Source organism: Schistocerca gregaria, chromosome 2 (genome assembly GCF_023897955.1).
Source record: "Schistocerca gregaria isolate iqSchGreg1 chromosome 2, iqSchGreg1.2, whole genome shotgun sequence".
Taxonomy (NCBI): domain Eukaryota; kingdom Metazoa; phylum Arthropoda; class Insecta; order Orthoptera; family Acrididae; genus Schistocerca; species Schistocerca gregaria.
In genome coordinates, this window is record NC_064921.1 from 597,809,655 (window position 1) to 597,831,795 (window position 22,141).

General features: G+C 39.1%; 1 protein-coding gene across 3 annotated transcripts in view; it reads right to left on the reverse strand.

Annotated features, from left to right (window-relative positions):
• The window catches only part of LOC126334520 (cilia- and flagella-associated protein 52-like), a 242,473-nt gene extending 228,083 nt beyond the window's left edge, over nucleotides 1-14,390 (reverse strand). For 2 of the 3 annotated variants that reach the window (XM_049996872.1, XM_049996871.1), the window contains exon 1: nucleotides 13,868-14,040. In XM_049996872.1, the coding sequence (XP_049852829.1) occupies nucleotides 13,868-13,919 (52 nt within the window). In that variant the 5' untranslated portion in view covers nucleotides 13,920-14,040. Of the gene's footprint in view, nucleotides 1-13,867 lie in introns of all 3 variants that reach the window. The other variant, XM_049996870.1, reaches the window with a different exon arrangement.
• Between the last annotated feature and the right edge of the window lie 7,751 nt (nucleotides 14,391-22,141).

Consider the following 22,141-nt stretch of genomic DNA (forward strand, 5'->3'; position numbering starts at 1 on the left):
CAAAGGTCTTTTATAGGGCCGAAATAGTGGCTGCCACAGATGTGGACAGACAATGTGCCACATAGGAAAACTTGAAATAGGCGTCCAGTACAATGAGCCAATTCTGATTTCGGAAGGACTCAACACAATCGACATATAGACGCTCCCATGGGTGCTGCAGTGTCGGCCGGGGCAAAAAGATGCCCGCGAGCCTGCCCCTTGCTGTACACACTGAGTGTAAGTGGCAATAAGCCATATAATGACCCCATCTAACCCAGCCAGTACACATGCCAGTGGGTCAAAGCTTTGTTGTGAGAGGTCCCCCAATGGCTGACATGCAGAAGCCACTGTACATTACAGTGGAAGGAAGAGGGAATCACAACCTGGGGAGCAGCATCCTCTGTAGCTAACAAAAGAACCCCATCAAACACAGGAAGGCAGTGCTGGAGGAAGAAGTAATTATGCAAGGTATCCAAGGCATGGCCAAGGGATTTTTCTAGCCAACCATGTTGCACAAAAGAGAGGATCCAACTAAGTACAGGATCTGCAGTGATGGCCAATGATATCATGGCACTAGTGATGGACCACATTCTGGTTCTGATCTAAATAAAAACACATCCTGATTGAATGCCAGCTCCAGCTTGACCAGACGGTGAGATCAGGGATTGGCATTGGTGTGTTACGCCGTCAGCTGGTAATGAATCAGATACCGACAACAGGAGAGGAAGGGACCCACCATTGCAAATGACATGCTGTATTGTCTGGCATGGAAGCCAAAGCATTAAAAAGAGCAACCAACAGCTTGTGATGCGTGATTAAATGGAATTTAGAACCACACAAGAAGATGTGAAATTTCTTGAGGGCATACACAATCACTAAAGCCTCCTTTTCAATTTGAGAATACTGCAGTTGAGCAGGAGTTAAAGTCTGAGAAGTGTAAACAATGAGTCGTTCACAACTGTGCACATATCTGCATGCCAACACTATGTCAAGATTGTGCAAAGAGGCATCTGTAGCCAACATGAGATGCTGACCCAGCTCAAAAGTGGCTACACATGGTGCAGATTGAAGCTTAGATTTAAGCAAAGCAAACTCTCGGTCACAAGCTGGAGACCAAAGAAAAGGCACATTTTTATGTAAAAACGTGTGCAAGGTCTGAGCAACAGTGGATGTGTCCCATAAAAACTTATGGTAATACACAACTTTACCTAGAAATGCCTGTAGTTACTTAACAGACATCAGCCATGGCAAAGCCACAAATGCATCAACTTTGTGACACAACGGCTTGACCCCTGTGTGAGAAACCTCAAAATTTAGGTACTCATCTGACAGCTGGAAGAAGTGAGATTTGGCAGGATTGCGCTTGACATGCATAGACTGCAAAACAGAAAACAATGATCAGAGATTTCCAAGATGGTCTTTGGTGGAAGAACCCAAAACAATGATATCATCAAGATAACTGATGCAGCTAGGCACAGCAGATGTCAGCTGTTCTAAAAAATGCTGAAAAATTGTGGGTGGGCTAGCAATACTAAAAAGCAAGCTTTGATAGTGGTATAGACAGAAAGGTGTACTGACAATGAGAAGGTGCCTCATTCAAGGGGAGCTGGAGCTATGCTCCCAACAAATCAGTCTTGGAAAAGTAGTGGCCACCTGATAATTTTGCAGCCAACTCAGCAGGGCTGAGCAAAAAGTATGTATCTATTGCAGACTGTGCATTAATTGTGACACTATAGTTCTCACAGAGGTGAAGTTTACTCATTAGCTTCTTAACGATGACCAGTGGTGTAGTCCATTCACTGGAAGAAATAGAATGAATGACACTGAGGAATTAATTTGGCCTTGACAGAGTTGCAAAATGAAAATTGGCACCTGCCACTCCCAAAACAAATGGGGCGCAGATGAAATCTTTTGTACATTGGCATTGATATGACAGTGGCATGGTATGACATACAAACATGTAATACAGAAAATTTTGTGCTACATTGTAGATAAATTGACAGTACAGCTTTCTTAGTCATTTCATCAATTTACAAATCAGTAAAAACCAACAGAATCACCCTTATTTGTCTTAGTCTTCATATCCAAAATATCTTTTAAGGCATCTCTGCCAGAAGTTCAGTACCTGCCAGCTCACATAGTGATCAAAGATTCTGAGAAAGGGACTCATATGAGAAAGACACAGTGTCAATGATTTTCTGGAGGTGCAATGCCAGCCAGGTTTACCACAAACTGTTGAAGAATAGCTTCTCTAAGCACAATTAAAGATTCCTGGTGCAAAAGTCACAGCTCTGCCCTTGTAGGCCAAAAAGGAGGCAGTGTTATGTCAGAATTCTGTGGGAGTTATTGAAGCCAAAGGTGGCACGAACAGTAGCTAGCAGAGAAACAATGTTGCATGCTGTAGACACCATCATATCTTCAGTCTTCACACTATGGTTTGAGAGGGATTCCACTGTGTTTCTGACGGTGCTGAAAAATTACACGCTGTTCAGAATGAGAGTCGCCACTTTGGGCTATTTAGCACATCCACAATAAAATACACTCCTGGAAATGGAAAAAAGAACACATTGACACCGGTGTGTCAGACCCACCATACTTGCTCCGGACACTGCGAGAGGGCTGTACAAGCAATGATCACGGCACAGCGGACACACCAGGAACCACGGTGTTGGCCGTCGAATGGCGCTAGCTGCGCAGCATTTGTGCGCCGCCGCCGTCAGTGTCAGCCAGTTTGCCGTGGCATACGGAGCTCCATCGCAGTCTTTAACACTGGTAGCACGCCGCGACAGCGTGGACGTGAACCGTATGTGCAGTTGACGGACTTTGAGCGAGGGCGTATAGTGGGCATGCGGGAGGCCGGGTGGACGTACCACCGAATTGCTCAACACGTGGGGCGTGAGGTCTCCACAGTACATCAATGTTGTCGCCAGTGATCGGCGGAAGGTGCACGTGCCCATCGACCTGGGACCAGAGCGCAGCGATGCACGGATGCACGCCAAGACCGTAGGATCCTACGCAGTGCCGTAGGGGACCGAACCGCCACTTCCCAGCAAATTAGGGACACTGTTGCTCCTGGAATATCGGCGAGGACCATTTGCAACCGTCTCCATGAAGATGGGCTATGGTCCCGCACACCGTTAGGCTGTCTTCCGCTCACGCCCCAACATCGTGCAGCCCGGCTCCAGTGGTGTCGCGACAGGCGTGAATGGAGGGACGAATGGAGACGTGTCGTCTTCAGTGATGAGAGTCACTTCTGCCTTGGTGCCAATGATGGTCGTATCCGTGTTTGGCGCCGTGCAGGTGAGTGCCACAATCAGGACTGCATACGACCGAGGCACACAGGGCCAACACCCGGCATCATGGTGTGGGGAGCGATCTTCTACACTGGCCGTACACCTCTGGTGATCGTCGAGGGGACACTGAATAGTGCACAGTACATCCAAACCGTCATCGAACCCGTCGTTCTACCATTCCTAGACCGGCAAGGGAACTTGCTGTTCCAACAGGACAATGAATGTCTGCATGTATCCCGTGCCACCCAACGTGCTCTAGAAGGTGTGAGTCAACTACCCTGACCAGCAAGATCTCCGGATCTGTCCCCCATTGAGCATGTTTGGGACTGGATGAAGCGTCGTCTCACGCGGTCTGCACGTCCAGCACGAACGCTGGTCCAACTGAGGCGCCAGGTGGAAATGGCATGGCAAGCCGTTCCACAGGACTACATCCAGCATCTCTACGATCGTCTCCATGGGAGAATAGCAGCCTGCATTGCTGCGAAAGGTGGATATACACTGTACTAGTGCCGACATTGTGCATGCTCTGTTGCCTGTGTCTATGTGCCTGTGGTTCTGTCAGTGTGATCATGTGATGTATCTGACCCCAGGAATGTGTCAATAAAGTTTCCCCTTCCTGGGACAATGAATTCACGGTGTTCTTATTTCAATTTCCAGGAGTGTATAAATTAGCTGATAATGTTGCACTTTATTTACTATTTTAATATAATTCTTCAGAGCACAAAACCATAGAACATCACATGAAAAAAGCAGTGAGGAACCTAAACATTACCATTACAAAGTTATATTATTTCGCTCTTCATCCTTTCTAGTCAGTTATTAACTCAAGTCTACCACAACTGCTTCATGACAATAAATAATCCATTACTATCAATGTGATACCAAACTTTCTAGCATATATTGTGTTCAGAATTTATGATTTTTTCACTAGTCTCAGTTCCTCCTAATTTCTGTTTCAGGTATTATGTGTACATTACTACCATTAATAAATGGAAGTAAACCTGAATACTTTTGCATTTGACTAATATTATGCTTACATTTTCTTTTTCTGGCTATACATCACTTTGCTCTTTTATGCACTACAGTTAATTGCTTAGCAGACCCACACCTAACTTCAGTCAAATCCCTCGTCTCCAAATCATACAAACTCTGCTACATAAGTAGTTCGTAGTGCACACCTGAATTTTTTGGTGAGGTCATTTTAGTTACCAACTCCATAACATGGCTAGGAAAATCTGCTTTGATATCATCATTCCACTCAGCTCCAAAGCAGAGGACTACAGTCTGTCCTGCTGCAAATAATCAGTTGTGCTTCCATTTGGTGAGGGTGGGCAGCTAATTTCAGCCTTTGATTTAACTGCTGAAAGGAACTGATGATGACCTCATATCCCAGCTGTCAGGGGTCATTTTTATAACATGAATCAAAACTTATAGCTGGCTAAATGCATTCAGCAACTGTCAGAAATACCTCCTCCCCATCTTGGATGCAGGTGAAACCCTATTAGTAGACATACTGGGACCATACTAATTTTCTTCCCTGATATAACTGATGTTTCATTGAGGAGCTCCATCATCAGCTGTACAACACTGGAGCTCACAATGATGAGCAACCCTTCCCTCTGTGCTTGAAAATTGGCCAAAGTCCAACAAACAAAGTGGCACAGCCATCTTGTCAGCAACAATTAACATCTCGTATCTGTTGTCAAGGTATATAGTAACAGCTGAACAGCCAGTGCAATATACAATACCTTTGTATATATGTACTTGGTGATGCCTTCAGTCAAATAAAGGAATATTTCATTTTTAATCCAAATGAAAATTTAGAAAATGATAATACTAGTACCATTAGTGAGAGGGTGTGAATGTATTGTCACTTTCTAATCATTTTCAGCCTTATCTCTCTCTCTCACTCCAGAGGTAGGAGTGCCATTTCCATTCCTTCAGTAACAGTAAATAAATTTTTTAGTTTTCATGTTTGTATATTGATGGGCTCGCAGCACACTGAAGAAGTTCAGGTTTGTCACTGTCACTTTTTTTAGCCAAGGCAAGTATATTTACTGGAGAACTTTCAAGCAAGCACAGAACGTGACCATAGAGTCCAGGTCCAAATGAAAGCACAGTAGTCAATGTTGGTACTATAGATAAATATTTTGAACAGAATGATGCTTAAAAACCAGCAGCACAGAAGAGTCCACAAAAATGTAGCTCCCAGCAAAGTCCAAAATCCAAATAAAAGTTCAACTCTCAGCAATGTCAATTAAAGAGTAAAATACTTGTAGCCAACACAAAGCACAATTACAATCATATGTCAAATGCCCATAACTGTGAAACAAATGGCACTTCCCATATCATATAGCATTGTGGACATGTGCAACACTTGAAATATATAGGGTACAGTGCTAGTCAGATGTGAACTGCCCATAACTGCGAGACAAATGGAACCGGTAGTGTATGTGTCATACGGTCCTGTGGCATGGTTTGCAGACCCTGTGAAATTCTGTTGCATGTGCTTTGTAATTTTCAGCTGATGCAGGCACCAGAATTAGAATGGAGTGCCATTTTTGTTGTGCCAATATAATTCCAAAACCATATCCATGTGTGTATACCTTCTGGTCAGATATATATACTTCTGCAGTGCTCTTACTTTTCTCATAGTCTTCATCTGTATCTAGCTCCATATTGACATATAAAGTCTTGAGATTGGATAAAAATGTCACCAGAAGCACATTTTGACAAGGTCATAAAGAATTTACCAGATTTAAATAACACTACAGCACCCACACCTTTCTTATCTTTTTGAATTCTTGTTATCCTCTTTTCAAGATTTTTATTTTATGCATCTTCACATCTGTTATGTTGTCACAAGATTCAGTTCTGCACCTAAAACTACTGTAACCATCTGAAAGACAGTACATCAGCATTACTGACAATCAGCATTACCTTTGATAAAGTCCAAACCACTAAGGATTCTGTGTGATTTTGAGTCATGTCACCAAATTGCACCTTGTGTTTCTTTGTTAACAGGTCCTTTGGATGCAATTAGCTTAAATCACACTTTGTGTGATGTATATACGCTGATGCAAAAATAATTACAACACATACAAGTAGTTTTGTGACACAAATGAAAGATGGTAGGCATGTTTATACATGAAGGATGATGTGCATTCAAATTTCACACCACTTGCATGAAAGGCACTGGTAGTGCCACTATGAGGATGCAATTCATGTTTCCGTTAAGAGTTGTGAGCATTTGTTATCTTTGAGATTGCAAGTGGTGAGTTGATGGTAATCAAGAATGCCTTTAAGATGACAAAGACACCATTATCAACACCTCACTGAGTTTGAACAGGGTCATGTAATAGGGCACAAGAAGTTGGATGTTCCTTCTGTGACACTACATAAAGATTTGGCAGGAATGTAGCCACTGTACACGATACCTGACAGCAGAGGTCATAAGAGTGTAAGGTCGCAAGAAGACCAGACTCTGGATAGCCATTTGGCATTACCGAGAGGGAACACCATCGTGTCTGGCATATGGCTCTGTCACATTGTACTGCACCTGCACCACCAATTTGAGCAGCAGTTGGCACCACAGTAACCAACTCTTACAAATCGGTTACTTCAAGGACAGCTATGAGCAAGATGCCTTGTAGTGTGCATTCCACTGAACCCAAACCACTTAAGTGAGAGCTCATTGGAGGGCAGGGTGTAGGTCTGTTGTGTTTTCTGATGAAAGCTAGTTCTCCATCAGTAACAGTGATAGCCTTGTGTTGGTTAGAAGGCCAGTTAAAGGCCTGCAACCAAACTGTCTGCACGCTAGACACATTGGACTTGCACCTGGAGTTATGGTCCTGAACACTATTTCATATGACAGCAGGACTCTCTTGTTGTTATCCCGTGCACACTGGTTGCAAATCTGTACACCCATCTCATGATTCAACATGCTGTGCTGCCATTCATGAATAGCATTCCAGGCGATGTTTTCCAACAGGTAACACTCGTTTCCTTGTCCTGCTCTATCACCAGATCTGTCTCCAGTTGAGCACATATAAAACATCATCGAATGACAACTCTAGTGACATTCACAAAGAGCATTAATCAACCCTATATTGACAAACCAAGTGCATAGGGCATGGAACTCCAACCCACAAACTGACATCCAGCACTTACACAACATAATGTCTACATGTTTGCAATTAACATTCTGGTGGTTACATCAGTTAATATACCAGCATTTTACACTTACCGCGCACATACATTAACCCGTGATCTTGCAATGAATTTTTCAGTGTTGTTATTTTTTTCTGTCAAAATAAATAAATATATATATATATATTATTTTTTTTTTCATAACAGAAAATGGTGCTCTTCATCAGGCACTATACAGGGTAAGTCACAAACTATTGCCACCAAGAATAACTCTGAAAGTATGACGGGAGCTGAAAAGTTAATGTGACAAAAGTTGCATGGGACAACAGGACTGTAATATGACGTTGGTGTTTTGTTGCTAGGTGGGGTCGCTTCGGTGATATGAAAGTCAACTTTGTTTCTTTTTTTTTTTTAATGGGATCCTATAGTTTGGTATTTATTTTCTGATAGCAGCTATTGAGACAAATCCAATGATGAGTAATAATAAGATCTTTGAAGGTCGATGAAGGTCACAAAGGTAACATGAACATCCATTTACAGAAGGTGTTCCAAGTGATGACCATTGGTATCAATGCAGTGCTGCAATCTTCTTATCATGGATTGAGTGGTATTCCTTATCACATTGGCACTTATCAAAGCACATGCTCTGACAATTCCCTCTCGCATGTATTCAGGTGCAGTTGGAACATCTTTATAAACAATGTCTTTTATGAATCCCCACAAGAAAAAAATCCAGAGGTGTCAAGTCTGATGAACAAACCAGTCATCACATACCTCCTCCGTGTCCAAACCAATGATTTGGGAATTGTCTCTGCAACTCGTTTCTAGCCATCAGCAAAACATGTGCATGACACCCATCGTGTTGATACCACACTCTGTTCTTCTTCCTTAAGGTATTTCTTCCAATACCAGACCTAATGTTTCTTGCAGGAATGTGGTGCACTTCCTACCATTAAGATTTCCTTAAATGAAATAGGCGCCTATTATTCTGTCCTCCAGAATCCCGCACCATACATTCACCGACCACGGTTTTTGGTATGCAACTTGCCGCAGCCAACATGGATTTTCATTTGCCCAATAATGCATGTTATGCAAATTAAGATTTCCATGGTTCGTGAATGAAGCCTCATCAGTACATAAAATCAAATTAATAAATGTGTCCTCCCTCTGAATCTGGTGTTGAGCCCAACGGCAGAATTCAATGTGATGCATAAAATCCGTACCAGTTAGTACCTGGTGGAGACTGATATTGTAAGGATGATGGATGATATTTATGGCGATGCAGAACATGAACAACACTACTCTGGCTCATGCCAGATTCTCTTGTGATTTAATGTTAATTAACACAAGGATCTCAAACCACAATGGCAAGAGCACCACTTTCTGTTTTCTTGTTAGTAACTTTCCTTTGCTGGATATGTTTCTGATGTGTTAAAGATCCGGTTGTTCTCAATTTATCATACACATCTTTAAATATACGACTTGTAAGGTGAGTATGTTGAAGGTATCTTGCAACATATAAGTTGCTAGTGCTCACTGAATTTTGTCGGCATTCTAGATACATGAGAAGCATATCAACTTGTTCTTCAAAGCAATACATCATTCACATTTGCTTGATTCCATGATACTAGTCTTACCAATCCTATTAGTGTTGTACTGCAAAGCCATCAAATGATGTTTACATGTCAATGGCACGTTAGATGGATATGCCATATTTGGCGAATATTTATTATTTGCATGATAAATGCAAGAGAATTGTCAGTGCATGTGATTCAATAAGTGCTGAAATGATAAGGAAAACCACTCAGTCCACGATAAGAAGATTGCAGCAATGCATTGATACCAATGGTCATCACTTCGCACACCTTTTGTAAATGGACATTCATGCCACCTTTTTGACCTTCGTTGATCTTCAAAGATCTTACTGTTACACATCATTGTATTCATATCGATAGCCACTATCTGAAAATAAGTACTAAACTATAGATCCCATTTAAAAATACAAAGTTGACCTTTATATCTCTGAGGCGACCCCAACTAGCAACAAAAAACCAACCTCATATTATGGCCCCTGTTGTCCCATGCAATATTTGTTCCACAAACTTTTCAGCTACTATCATACTTTCGGCATTATTCTAGGTGGCAACAGTTAGTGACTCACCCTGTATATCGCAGTGTATCCCCTTGTATCATTTTTATGGGCAGTACTTCAACTTTTATTTCTTCTGCATGTTAACGGTTTTCAGCAGTATTCCATGTGTGCAACAGTCATATACACACCATATATATATTGGCTTTGCAAGCTTGTTTATTTTCATAAAATTTAACAGAATTATTGTCAAATAAAAAGGCTGCTTTTATGATTGCAGTGCCTGACTAGGAACGGTGTGAGGTTTTAATACACTACATAATCATTAGCAGTTACTCAAAGTTTACTACTTGGAAGATTATACGGAGCTGTGGATGACAGTGGTAACAAAAACTAAACTAAGATGTCCATCACACTGCCAGGTGGCTCAGTTTTGAGCATCCATCTTCACCAAGTGCTATCTGCCAGTGAGATGCAGGCTGTTTTATGCTCATACTTCAGTGGCAAGTAGAGTCTGAGTTATTGTTGTAATGCTTGATCACATGGAAGATGTCTATTTCCTATCTGTTGCCACAGTAAGCAAACCCAGCCTTATCCACTCTTTCCTATTGCTCACTTGCTCACCAATCTCTCTCTCTCTCTCTCTCTCTCTCTCTCTCTCTCTCTCTCTCTCTGCACAAGGGCTTCTTATGACATGACACACACAATAGTGGAGAGTGTCAGTAATGGCAATGATCAATGACATACGTGGTAGTAATAATTTAAATTTGAGGCATACTTTCTGATTAAGATTCCCTATGGTTTCCATGAATTAGTTCATAGGAATGTCAATATCACAATGCCACACTTTGTCCCTTCTGACAAATCCACTGTACATAGAGTGTATGAACATACCACAGTGATTTCAACGTGAGCCTCAATGTAAAACGTAACACAAGAATCACCACCTAATTGCTAAGATACTGTAGGTGTGACAATTTATGCTTATTGTTCTTTGTTGCCTTCATTGGTTTACTGATATTTTCGGCCCAATTTATATCAAACAAGCCTCTTCATCTCCACATAACTACTGTAACATACATCCACTTGAACCTGCTTGCTATAGAAAGGCGTTGATACTCCTATACAATTTTTACTCCACACACTCCCATTATTATCAAATCACCTCTTCTTTGATGCAGCACATCAATATGAGCCTTCTTGTTGTAATGTTGTCCTATAACGCTTTTTTTCATCAGTTTGATGCAATACTCCCTCATGAGCTACCTGACTCTCTCATTCAACTTTCAGCATATGTCTGTTAATATTGCATTTAGAAATCTTCTATCTCCTCTTGTCTATACTGGTTTTCGTCCAAATTTCACTTTGATGTAAGACTAAACTACAAATAAATACTTTCAGAAAATACTTTCAACACATCTATATTCGATGTTGGCCTCTCTTTTTCTGATAGTTTTCATTCGCATTGCTGATGCATTTGACATACCAGTATTACTCTTGACTTATGCCACTGTCAGTTATTTTGCAGTCCAAATAAACTAACCTGCTGGGTACAAATAACAAAATCTTCTACAAATCATAAAAATTCAATTTGTTATCAATAGACTGGTAGATGGACGGGTCTAATTTTGTAGTTAGGGGCAGAGATGTCATAGCCAGTCAACAGACGAAAATTTTTGTTCTTGACAATATACATAATATTTACGTTGTTTGCACATTAAGAATTGGTTTCTCTTCTACTAACAGTTTACTGAGTCTTCACGACGGATATTCTTCCCACATTCCATACGCTAATGGAATGGGTAGAAGCCTTAATATAGTGGAACATTGAGAAGTAGCCTCCGGTATGCATTTAACTATAGTTTGCAGCGTATAATGTATGTGGAAAGCCTATTGGTTTATAAAGCCCTCAAAATCTGTAAGTAAGTATTACAATAACAAATACTTTTGCCGATAATGTTAATGCTTAATACTGATTCAAATTTCTAGTTATTGACCCAGGCGTAAAGTCGGCCAAGTACTTAGGTCATGCAGCACTGCTGGCAGACCTGCCAAAGCTACCCATTCCCATGAAACTTCCCGTCTGCAATTGTTTTCTACGTAGAGTTGGCAAATTTATGATTTTTAATGTAAGATTAATAAAAATGAAACATTATTGAAAAATATTACATGTGCGAACTATGTTGATGAATAACATTACACATGAAAATTAATGCGTCATTCTACTAAATGAGGTAGATAGTACAGTAGTATAAACTTTATAAAAAAATATGAAAGTAAAAAAATCCATATCTCACTGCGTATAGTAGTTACTGTACACTGGTTTCACTATAATGTGTACTAAAGACCACAAATTATTTCCACCTCACAAATTATTGATAGTTCTCAGTCGGCAAAAATCGGAAGTCTTTGGTCAAATAATATTTGCTTCTGCATCCGCTCGCCGACCTTTCCGGTTCTACAGCGTCATAGCGAATTCACAACAAGAACCACATTGCTAAAAATGCTTGATCTGTGTGGCGGTAACTGTGTGAACCGATCGCACGGTTGCTACGTAGTATGTTAACTGTGACGTGTATTGTATTAGTCGTTCCTTTGCAATGCTACTTGAACGAAATGGCACTGTAACAACACGGTACGTTTGCAGTTCTTTTCTCTTGTTTAAGTTCTGCATCGATTCTATGCATGCTCCCTTTGCGGTTCCCATTTCGCCACTCGTCATCCCATTGGCGCGATCTTGCCAAAGTGCCAGTGGAAAATATAGTGATAGTGGGATACTTAGTAATACTAGGTTTTTCAAAGTACTTGTCATTAGTAAACCAGCCGAACTGCTAAAATCTGGAATTGTTGCGTTATCACGGCTGTAAACAGTCACAAGAGAATTTAGCTAAAACAGTATTATCCCATAAATTATTTGAGTCAAAAGTTGCAGTGGGATGCAGCTTAGGAATTTACGTACTGGCACTCAAGTGTCGGATTCTATACGGAAATATTTGTAAGATGTCCTACTACCCCAGATAAGTACTTTTAGATACAGGTTCAGGATGTTTAATAGAGTTCTTCAACGCTCCCGCAATTCACTGAGACAGTTTTTATAGTTCTCGTATCTCTAATGTCGCATGGCTAAAGGTCGGCTTGCTTCTCGAACCAAGTGCTCTTCTAAAATACGAGTAATGAAATCTTGGTAATTCGCCGTGCATACACAGCGACAGCGAGATTAAAAATCAAACCATTTCCATCAGTATGATACACTTCACGCCGGCATGATCTGTCGAGAAAGAAGCTAGTTTGTACCGCATATAGGGATTACATACTGTAACTATTGGTAAGAGTGTGGTGACCCGATGAAACAACAGACACAAACGCTTCGCCACATTCCACACACTACTACATTCTCCAGATAAGACACTTTCTATTGACTGTTTGGTTGTGCAAGAGACAGACAATAGTTAGTTGCCAAATCTCATGATGGCTGTCAGTCAGACGTAGCCTTACTGACAATATATTCATCAGAAAGAAATCGAATAATATCACACAGTACTTTTTAGCTAGCCTTTATGATACATTTAGGAAAGAAGGTATGTTATCAGGGGTATGCTGAAACAGTTATCAACTACTTCAACTATTTATGGGAAAGAGAACGAATCAAGTATGGTAAAAAAAAAACTTAAGCGTTCAACACATTACGAATTATTAAAAACAAACATATGTATCATAAAGATAGAAGACCGATAAACATTGCAAATAGTTTAATTTCTGTCCAAACAGAAGAGAGTATTTCGCTCCTCATACGCAACAGAGATGAAAAATATAAATTCGCTAGAAACCAACAAAACTATGACAAGGAATAGAAATAGAATTTAATATGCCCACCGAGAAGCGACGTCACATCAGCCACTACTCTTCAAAGCCGATGGCTAGTATCGCAAATTGTTGTCGACGGCCTAGTGGCTTGTTCCACAATACTGATACTCCGACATACCCCTGGTATAACAACCAAAACAGTAAAATTAAATAAATCATGCTGACACATTTGTCTTTTACTTGTCTCCCTCAATGCTTCAGTAGTGTAGGATTGGAGAAAACCTCTGCCATACACTGTACGGTGGTTTGCAGAATTTATGTATAGATGTAAATAAAGAACCTTTCAGAAAACGACAGTTCGAATTTCGATGTGAAGAGAACGAAATTAATTGCCAAAATCAAGACTGCACTAATACTGTTAAACGCTAAGGAAAAAAATCCATGTGCGATTAACAAATCAGAGGCTTGCCATAGCACTAGCGGCAGTACGATCTATTTTAACAATAACGATTCATAATTTGAAATACCTTTCGGAGTCTTATAATGTACCTACCGTCAAAACCGTTTATTGACTCAACAATTAAATCGTTAATTTCCGTTTCCATTTTTAATCCTTTCCTGCAGTTCCACTTTGCCCCTATTCGTCTGCTGCAGCCGTTCGGGAATGCAGCAAATAGTTTAGGCTCGTGTCATACAACTTGAAATGGTGCTACTAGGTATTGAACTGTTGCTAGGGAAACGATTAGGTGCAGTCTCCTTGTCCATTTCACAATAATGAATCAAATTATATTCGTGTAAATAAATATCGTGGAGCAGATATTTTAACACACGTTGGAAAATACACGAAGAGAAATGTGAAAAGACTATTAACATATTAGATTTTGTAGACTGTAACACTGCTGGCGATAAAATTAAAAAATCGGCAGCTTAATAAACTGGATTTGAAATGTTTACAAATATAAATAGCTTCGATAAGCATCTCTTGGGATATTAATCAAATCAGTATCTTGATCAATTAACACAGTTTAAAATATAATCAAGTCTACTAAGCTGAACGTACAAGCAAAATTGTTTTCAGCTGTAAATAGTGAATGGTTATATACGTTGACTGTCATCCATCCAAAGAAATTTTTTACGGCTGAATGAATGAATAAATAAATAAAACTAAAGGCCGCGGACCGTTTAAATATATCCGTCGAGATAAAACAAAAACAAGAATAAGTGTACACGGAAATTATTTTAAAACTTTCATTCGTTAAGCGCCGAAACATTCTCAACAGGACCGTTTAAGTTACTGGCATGTCTTATGGATGAGAAAATGATTGCAAACATAGAAAACTAGACGATGCAGCAATGTTGCAAACGTTGCAAATGTTGAACTGTCTAATATGACACACACACACACACACACATATATATATATATATATATATATATATATATATATATATATATATATATTCTCTGTTAACTTCAACTTCGACAACGAACGAGTAATACACACTGTGAGGAAATACTACCCATTGTTGTTTTCGATAAAATAGTAACTTGTACAGCGCTTGTACCTGGCCATCTGACTGCCAGCATCTTGCAAGCTCTCCTGCTCTGTGTGGCCGTCACACATACTGAAATTTCTGCTCCACGTTGTCTAGCTTCAGTCACACTGGAAAAAAGCATGTGTGACCGTATCCGGGACAACACTCTCAGATCTGATGAAGCTCGCTGTTATCCTCGCTTTTTTCCAGCGTGACTGAAGCTAGACAACGCAGAGCAGAAATTTCAGTACGTGTGACAGCCACACAGAGCAGGAGAGCTTGCAAGATGCTGGCAGTGAGACGGCCAGGTACAAGCGCTGGACAAGTTACTATTTAATCGAAATCAACAATGGGTAGTATTTCCTCACAGTGTGTATTACTCGTTCGTTGTCGAAGTTGAAGTTAACATATATATATATATATATATATATATATATATATATATATATATATATATATATATATATATATATATATGTGTGTGTGTGTGTGTGTGTGTGTGTGTGTCATATTAGACAGTTCGACATTTGCAACGTTTGCAACATTGCTTCATCGTCTAGTTTTCTATGTTTGCAATCATTTTCTCATCTATAAGACATGCCAGTAACTTAAACGGCCCTGTTGAGAATGTTTCGTCGCTTAACGAATGAAAGTTTTAAAATAATTTCCGTGTACACTTATTCTTGTTTCTTGGTTTTGTTTTATCTCGACGAATATATTTAAACGGTCCGCGACCTTTTGTTTTATTTATTTATTCATTCATTCAGCCGTAGAAAATTTCTTTGGATGGATGACAGTGAATCGCCTCAAAAAGCGAGGATAACAGCGAGCTTCATCAAATCTGAGAGTGTTGTCCCGGATACGGTCACACATGCTTTTTTCCAGTGTGACTGAAGCTAGACAACGCGTAGCAGAAATTTCAGTACATGTGACGGCCACACAGAGCAGGAAAGCTTGCAAGATGCTGGCAGTCAGACGGCCAGGTACAAGCGCTGGACAAGTTACTATTTTATCAAAATCAACAATGGGTAGTATTTCCTCACAGTGTGTATTACTCGTTCGTTGTCGAAGTTGAAGTTAACAGAGGAAATGGTGGTCCCACCCTACACTAAGAGATATATCATAAAACGGAGACCTCGCTCTGCTACATAAGGAATGGAAGGAATATCCAAATAAAATTGTTGAGTACTATAGAATTTCAGTTAATTAATTAGAACAACAGCCATCTAGGGTGAAAACTGATGTATCTAAAACAAGTAGCCTACAGTGATAAGGGACTATGTTAGAGCACAATTGAGAGTAGAAGTTAACTTGATGAGTTATTACCCCAGTGTCTACACCTAAGTGCTCATTGGAATTGCCAACTCTACAACCTCAGCAACAACAGTACTGGCACATGTGGTCCACTGTCAGTGGTGTCACAACAGTTTTCGCTAATATCTTTCGATTGAGTCGTTTATGAACCAGGTTCCCTTGCCCCAAATTGATACATCTCCTGTTTCCATCATCCCTGCAGCCAGGAGACTAGCGCGAGTTTTGGTGTTCTCGTAAAGATAAGTCATTTTAGATTATAAAACATATAGATTAGTACTGATTACGTGGTAAATAGGTGTATTAGTGTTCCTTTTAAGTGTATCATTAAAAGTTTCATTTTTCTTTACGTAATAAAGCAGAAAACACGAAAAGACCATACAGTCGTATTTTCTGTTTACGTTCTGCTGCATCAAATCTATAGAATTTCGTTTAGTTGTTCCTTGCCCTCTCCAACAATTTAAATTAGCGTACCTCTTCATTACTTAACTAGCATTTCCGGAAAGTAGCGTAAAGTTTAAGTTGTTGTTTCAGAAACTTTGCACTTTCGTTTTTGTTTACACACAGTTGAGTATAGGCCAAATTTGTGTAACCGAATATTCGTGTTTATCTGTAATTTAACTGACTTATTCTTAATAAACCATTACGTTTATCATGAGTGAAAAGTGCTTGACTTGCCGTAGAATTGTTAGGTCAGGGCTTTGGTGTGATGGGTGCTGTAGTTTTTTCCATGTGGGTGACTGTAGTAGCTTGGGAATAGGGGAAGTAAATGAGACTCATCAGTGATTTTGTAGGATTTGTAGTAGAGATAGGAAGATACTAGAACAGGAGGGGAAAATTGCCGCCCTTCAGGCTGAGTTAGACAAGGGCAGAGGAGATCTTGATAGGTTAAGGAGGGAGAAGGGTAAATAGAGGTGGGAAGTGGCAAAAGGCAACAGGAGGAACAGGCCTAGAACTTTGACTGACAGCTTCATGGTGAATGTGGAAAATAGATTTAACCTGTTGCTTCAGTTAGAAGCTGGTGAGCCTCAAGCAGTTGCAGGTGTAGACAGAGCACAAGAAACTTGCAGCAGCAAATTGAAAAGTAAGAATGTAAGGAAATCAGTAAAGAGAAACAAAGTGTTGTTGTTAGGTAGTTCACATGGAAGAGGTGTTGGCCAATTTTTGCAGGATGAACTAGGATCAGAATACCAGGTCACGAATTTTTTTAAACCTGGTGCTGGTCTGGAGCAGGTGACAGAGGATTTAGGATCACTTTGCAAAGATTTCACTAAGGAAGACACCGTGGTTATAGTGGGTGGGGCAGGTAACAGTATTGGCAGAGATCCTGGGTACAGTATAGAGTGTGACCTGGAGAAGATTGCATCAGCATCAAGGCATATTAGTGTTGAGTTTGTATCTGTTCTTGGGCGCCATGACTACCTCATTTGAACTCTTCAGTCAAGAGAGTTACTTTGGAGCTGGAATGGCTGCTTACGTGGAGTGCAGGGTCACACATTGGTGTGGTTTCTCTTGATTCTCTCAGTAGGTGGGATTATACTAGGCATAGCCTTCACCTCAACAGGAAGGGGAATGTTAAATTGGCTGGGGAAATAGCAGGAAAGTTAAAGGGGGGAGGCACTGTCATGAGTGGTAAAATACCAGTGGTTATAAGGTTCAGAAAATACCCTTTTTTAGGGTAGAGAGGACAGAAAGAAAGCAGATTTTAAGAGAGGTTAGAACTGAGACAAACCTTAAGTTTGAGACAGAAATCAAAAAACATAATGCCAGCTTTTTACATCAGCATAAACAGCTATTGGTTAAGAATTTTCAACAGTCAGCAGATATTATAACTCTACCAAATTTTAACTAAGTCAATGTGAAATGTCAGCTGTTTTTATTGCATCAAAATATTCGAGGATTGAGAAATAACTGTTACGATCGCAGGTTCGAATCCTGCCTCGGGCCTGGATGTGTGTGATATCCTTAGGTTAGTTAGGTTTAGATAGTTCTAAGTTCTAGGGGACTGATGACCACAGCAGTTGAGTCCCATAGTGCTCAGAGCCATTTGAACCATTTTTGAACTGAGAAATAAAATTATTGAATTAACTATCTGAATAGATGAATTAGAGTCTTCAAACCCAGCTGGCATAATCTGCCTCTCTGAACACCATGTGACCACTGGTATAGAACTTTTAAGTGTTACAGGGTTTAGGTTAGCATCTCACTTTTGTAGATCAGAAATCGAGAAAGGAGGAGTTGCCACATTCATTAGGAGCTCTCATAAATTTAAGAACATAGACATTCATAAATTTTGCCTAGAACAGCATATGGAAGAATGTGCAGCAGAATTAGAATTTCACAAAGAGTCCTTCATAATATTAAGTGTATATCGAGCACCTGCAGGTAGCTTTAATCTGTTTGTAAACCACCTTGAAGCTGTACTGGCCCATTTAACAACCAAAAACAAAGAAATAGTGGTTGCTGGTGATTTCAATGTAGATTTCTTTAAAGACTCCCCCAATAACAACGTATTTCAGTTAGTAACACTATCATTCAACTTAATTCCCACTGTTAAGTTCCCCACTAGGGTAGCCACTTGCTCATAAATAGCCATTGATAATATCTTTATAGAAAAGTCCAATGAACAAAATTATATTACAAAACCAATAGTCAATGGCCTCTCAGACCATGACATGCAATTCTTTCTGTTAAATGTTAATACTGGACAGGATATAAAATCTGTTAAATCTGAGATCAAGAGGGTAATCAATAAGCCAAAAATTGATTATTTTAGGACACTTCTCAAAGACATTCACTGGACTGATGTTTACAGTGCTCATGACATGAATGAAAAATATAACACTTTTGCTAATAAAGTGCTTACCTTATTCGACCATTGTTTCCCCCCAAAACTTACCAAGGTTAGAGCAAAGTCTTCAAAAAAGTCACGGATTACTCGAGGAATAGGAGTATCTTGTAAAACAAAAAGAAAACTGTTTCTGTCAATCTGAAACAGTTCCGCAGTTGGTGCTATAGCACATTACAAGAAATACTGCAAAATATATGGATGTCAAAGCAAACATATTACAAAGAAAAGATAGTCATATCAGATAACAAAATAAAGACAGTATGGGATATAGTGAAGGAGGAGACCAGTAGAACCAGACATGAAGAGGAACAGATAGCATTAAGAGGAACAAATAGCATTAAGAGTAAATTATACATTGGTGACAGATGTGTATAGTGTTGCAGAATTTAAATAAACATTTTATAACTGTTACCAAAAAGATGGGATTGTCAGGTTCGGTAGATGCTGCTATGGAATACCTCAGACCAGAAATTTCAAGCAACTTCCATAAAATGTATTTGACCCTCACTACCCCAACAGAAATAATGTCCATCATAAAATCTTTAAAATCAAAAACATCTAGTGGGTATGATGAAATATCAACAAAGTCAACATCCAACTAGGAACTAATTACATGTGGGGTCCCACAAGGTTCCATTTTGGGGCCCTTAATTTTTCTTGTGTATATCAATGACCTTTCATCAGTAACATTGCCAGATGCCAAGTTGGTTTTGTTCGCCGATGATACAAACATTGCAATAAATAGCAAATCAAGTGTGGTTTTAGAAAGATCAGCTAATAAAATATTTGTGGACTTAATCACTGGTTCCTAGGCAATTCTTTGTCACTAAACTTTGAAAAAACGCATGCAGTTCAGAACTTGTAAGGGGTGTCCCACAAGTATATGTCTAACATACGATGACAAGAAGATAGAAGAAGTTGGCAGTGTTAAATTCTTGCGATTACAGCTTGATAATAAATTCAACTGGGAGGAGCACACCACAGAACTGCTGAAGCGTCTTAACAAATCTCTGTTTGCAATGCGAATTTTGTCAGACATAGGGATATAAAAATGAAAAAGCTGGCGTACTATGCTTACTTTCAGTCCATGATGCCATTTGGGATTATTTTTTGGGGTAATTCATCAAGCCAAGCTAAAGTTTTCCGGGCATAAAAACGTGCAGTAAGAGTTATATGTGATGTGAACTCAAGAACCTCCTGCAGAAGCCTGTTTAGGGAACTGGGGATACTAACTACTGCTTCCCACTATATTTATTCCTTAATGAAATTTGTCAGAAAAATATATCACTTTTTCAAACCAACAGCTCAATTCATGGAATCAATACTAGAAATAAGAATAATCTTCACAAGGATTTAAAGTCACTTAGTCTTGTACAAAAAGGTGTGCATTATTCAGGAACACACATTTTCAATAAATCGCCAGCAGCTATAAAAAGCTTAACAACCAATGAAATTCAGTTTAAGTGAAGCCTAAACGATTTATTGGTGGCCAACTCCATCTACTCCATTGATGAATTTCTCCGTAAAACCAACCGATTTGTGTATATATATGTAAGTACAATATAACTTCTGCGCAATTTCAGTGCAGTAATGTGTTCATTGTAAAAGTGTGTGTGTGTGTGTGTGTGTGTGTGTGTGTGTGTGTGTGTGTGTGTGTGTGTGTGTGTGTGTATGTGTGCGTGTGTGTAAGTACAATATAACTTCTGCACCATTTCAGTGCAGTAATGTGTTCATTGTAAATAAGTATTGTAGTAGTTGTATTACATGTTTATTATATTATATATAAATGAAAAACTTTTTTATTTTAAATCCAGTGCATTAGTATTTGTAAAGTTACTTTCATATAGTGTTCATTAAAAATGACTATCATTCCACTTGGGACCTGTGGAATGGTACATTAGCTTATTTGTTTTAGTTGTAAATATTTGTCATGTATTGTTCTTTTTCTGACATGTTCCACATCCTGGAGGCCCTCCTCACTACGGATCAATTGGAATGAAAGTAAATCTAATCTAAACATGAAAGTTTGCAACATCATCATGGTATCACCTTGCATAAAGGAAATATGTGTCATAATTCTTATTTGAACGTCATTAGAGAAAATAACAATAATAATACTCTATTCAACATCAGATGATTCATTGCATATGTATAAAAACAGGTTACAATTCTTGATATGTGACACACTAATACATTCTTCTGAATATGTCACTGATTAACAAACTGATTAAATTGAGAATAAAATGGTTTGCTTAACACTATTTAGATATTTTTTCGAGCACTTCTTATCTTGCTTGTAGGTATGGTATTCTTCTAATGCGTAAAAGAGATTTTGTTACAGGAACTTCTTTTGCTGAAACTTAAATTTAATTGTGGGCAGAGTCATATTTTTACTGGGCAGTGCATTGGTTAAGTTTACAGTTGCATATTGTCAACTCTTTCATAGAGTGCAGTTCTATGGCAGTTGATGTATAATTTTGCTTTATCTCGAGTATTGTACTGATACAAATCAGAACAAATGTTGGACTGCAATCTCTTAACGAGTAACATAGCTTTCAGAATGCACACGCTGACTAAGATTATTACACCAGTTTTTGGAAACAAGCCACATCGTCCTTATATTTTGCTCCACAGATGATTCTTACAGTTTTTTAAAGTAGAAATAGCTTATTTATATTTACTTTGGTTGTTGCTCCTCATATTTCTAAATCCGTAATTCAGGTGAGAGGAAAATAGAACGTGGTGTGCCGTCTTTAGGTCAACAGCGTCTTTGAGAACTTGCTAATCATATTAACTGCAAATATATTCTTAGACAACTTACATGTGTGTCCCATTTTAGATTGCTTTGAATTGTAAGGAATTTTATGCTAAGCTCTTTTTTACTAATTCATTGCTTATGTATAGTTTCATTTCATCATTAAAACTACTGTTTTCAAATTCCATGAGACATGTTTTCTATTGTTTACATTTAAGTGGCTTTCATTGAAGTATTGAACAATGTCATTTGTCACATTATTACAATGCATCCCTAGTTCGTTAAATGATTCCTTTTTACACATGATGAATACATCGTCCACATAAGCATTACTTTAGAACTTCTAGTGCAACATGTTATGTCATTTACATGAAT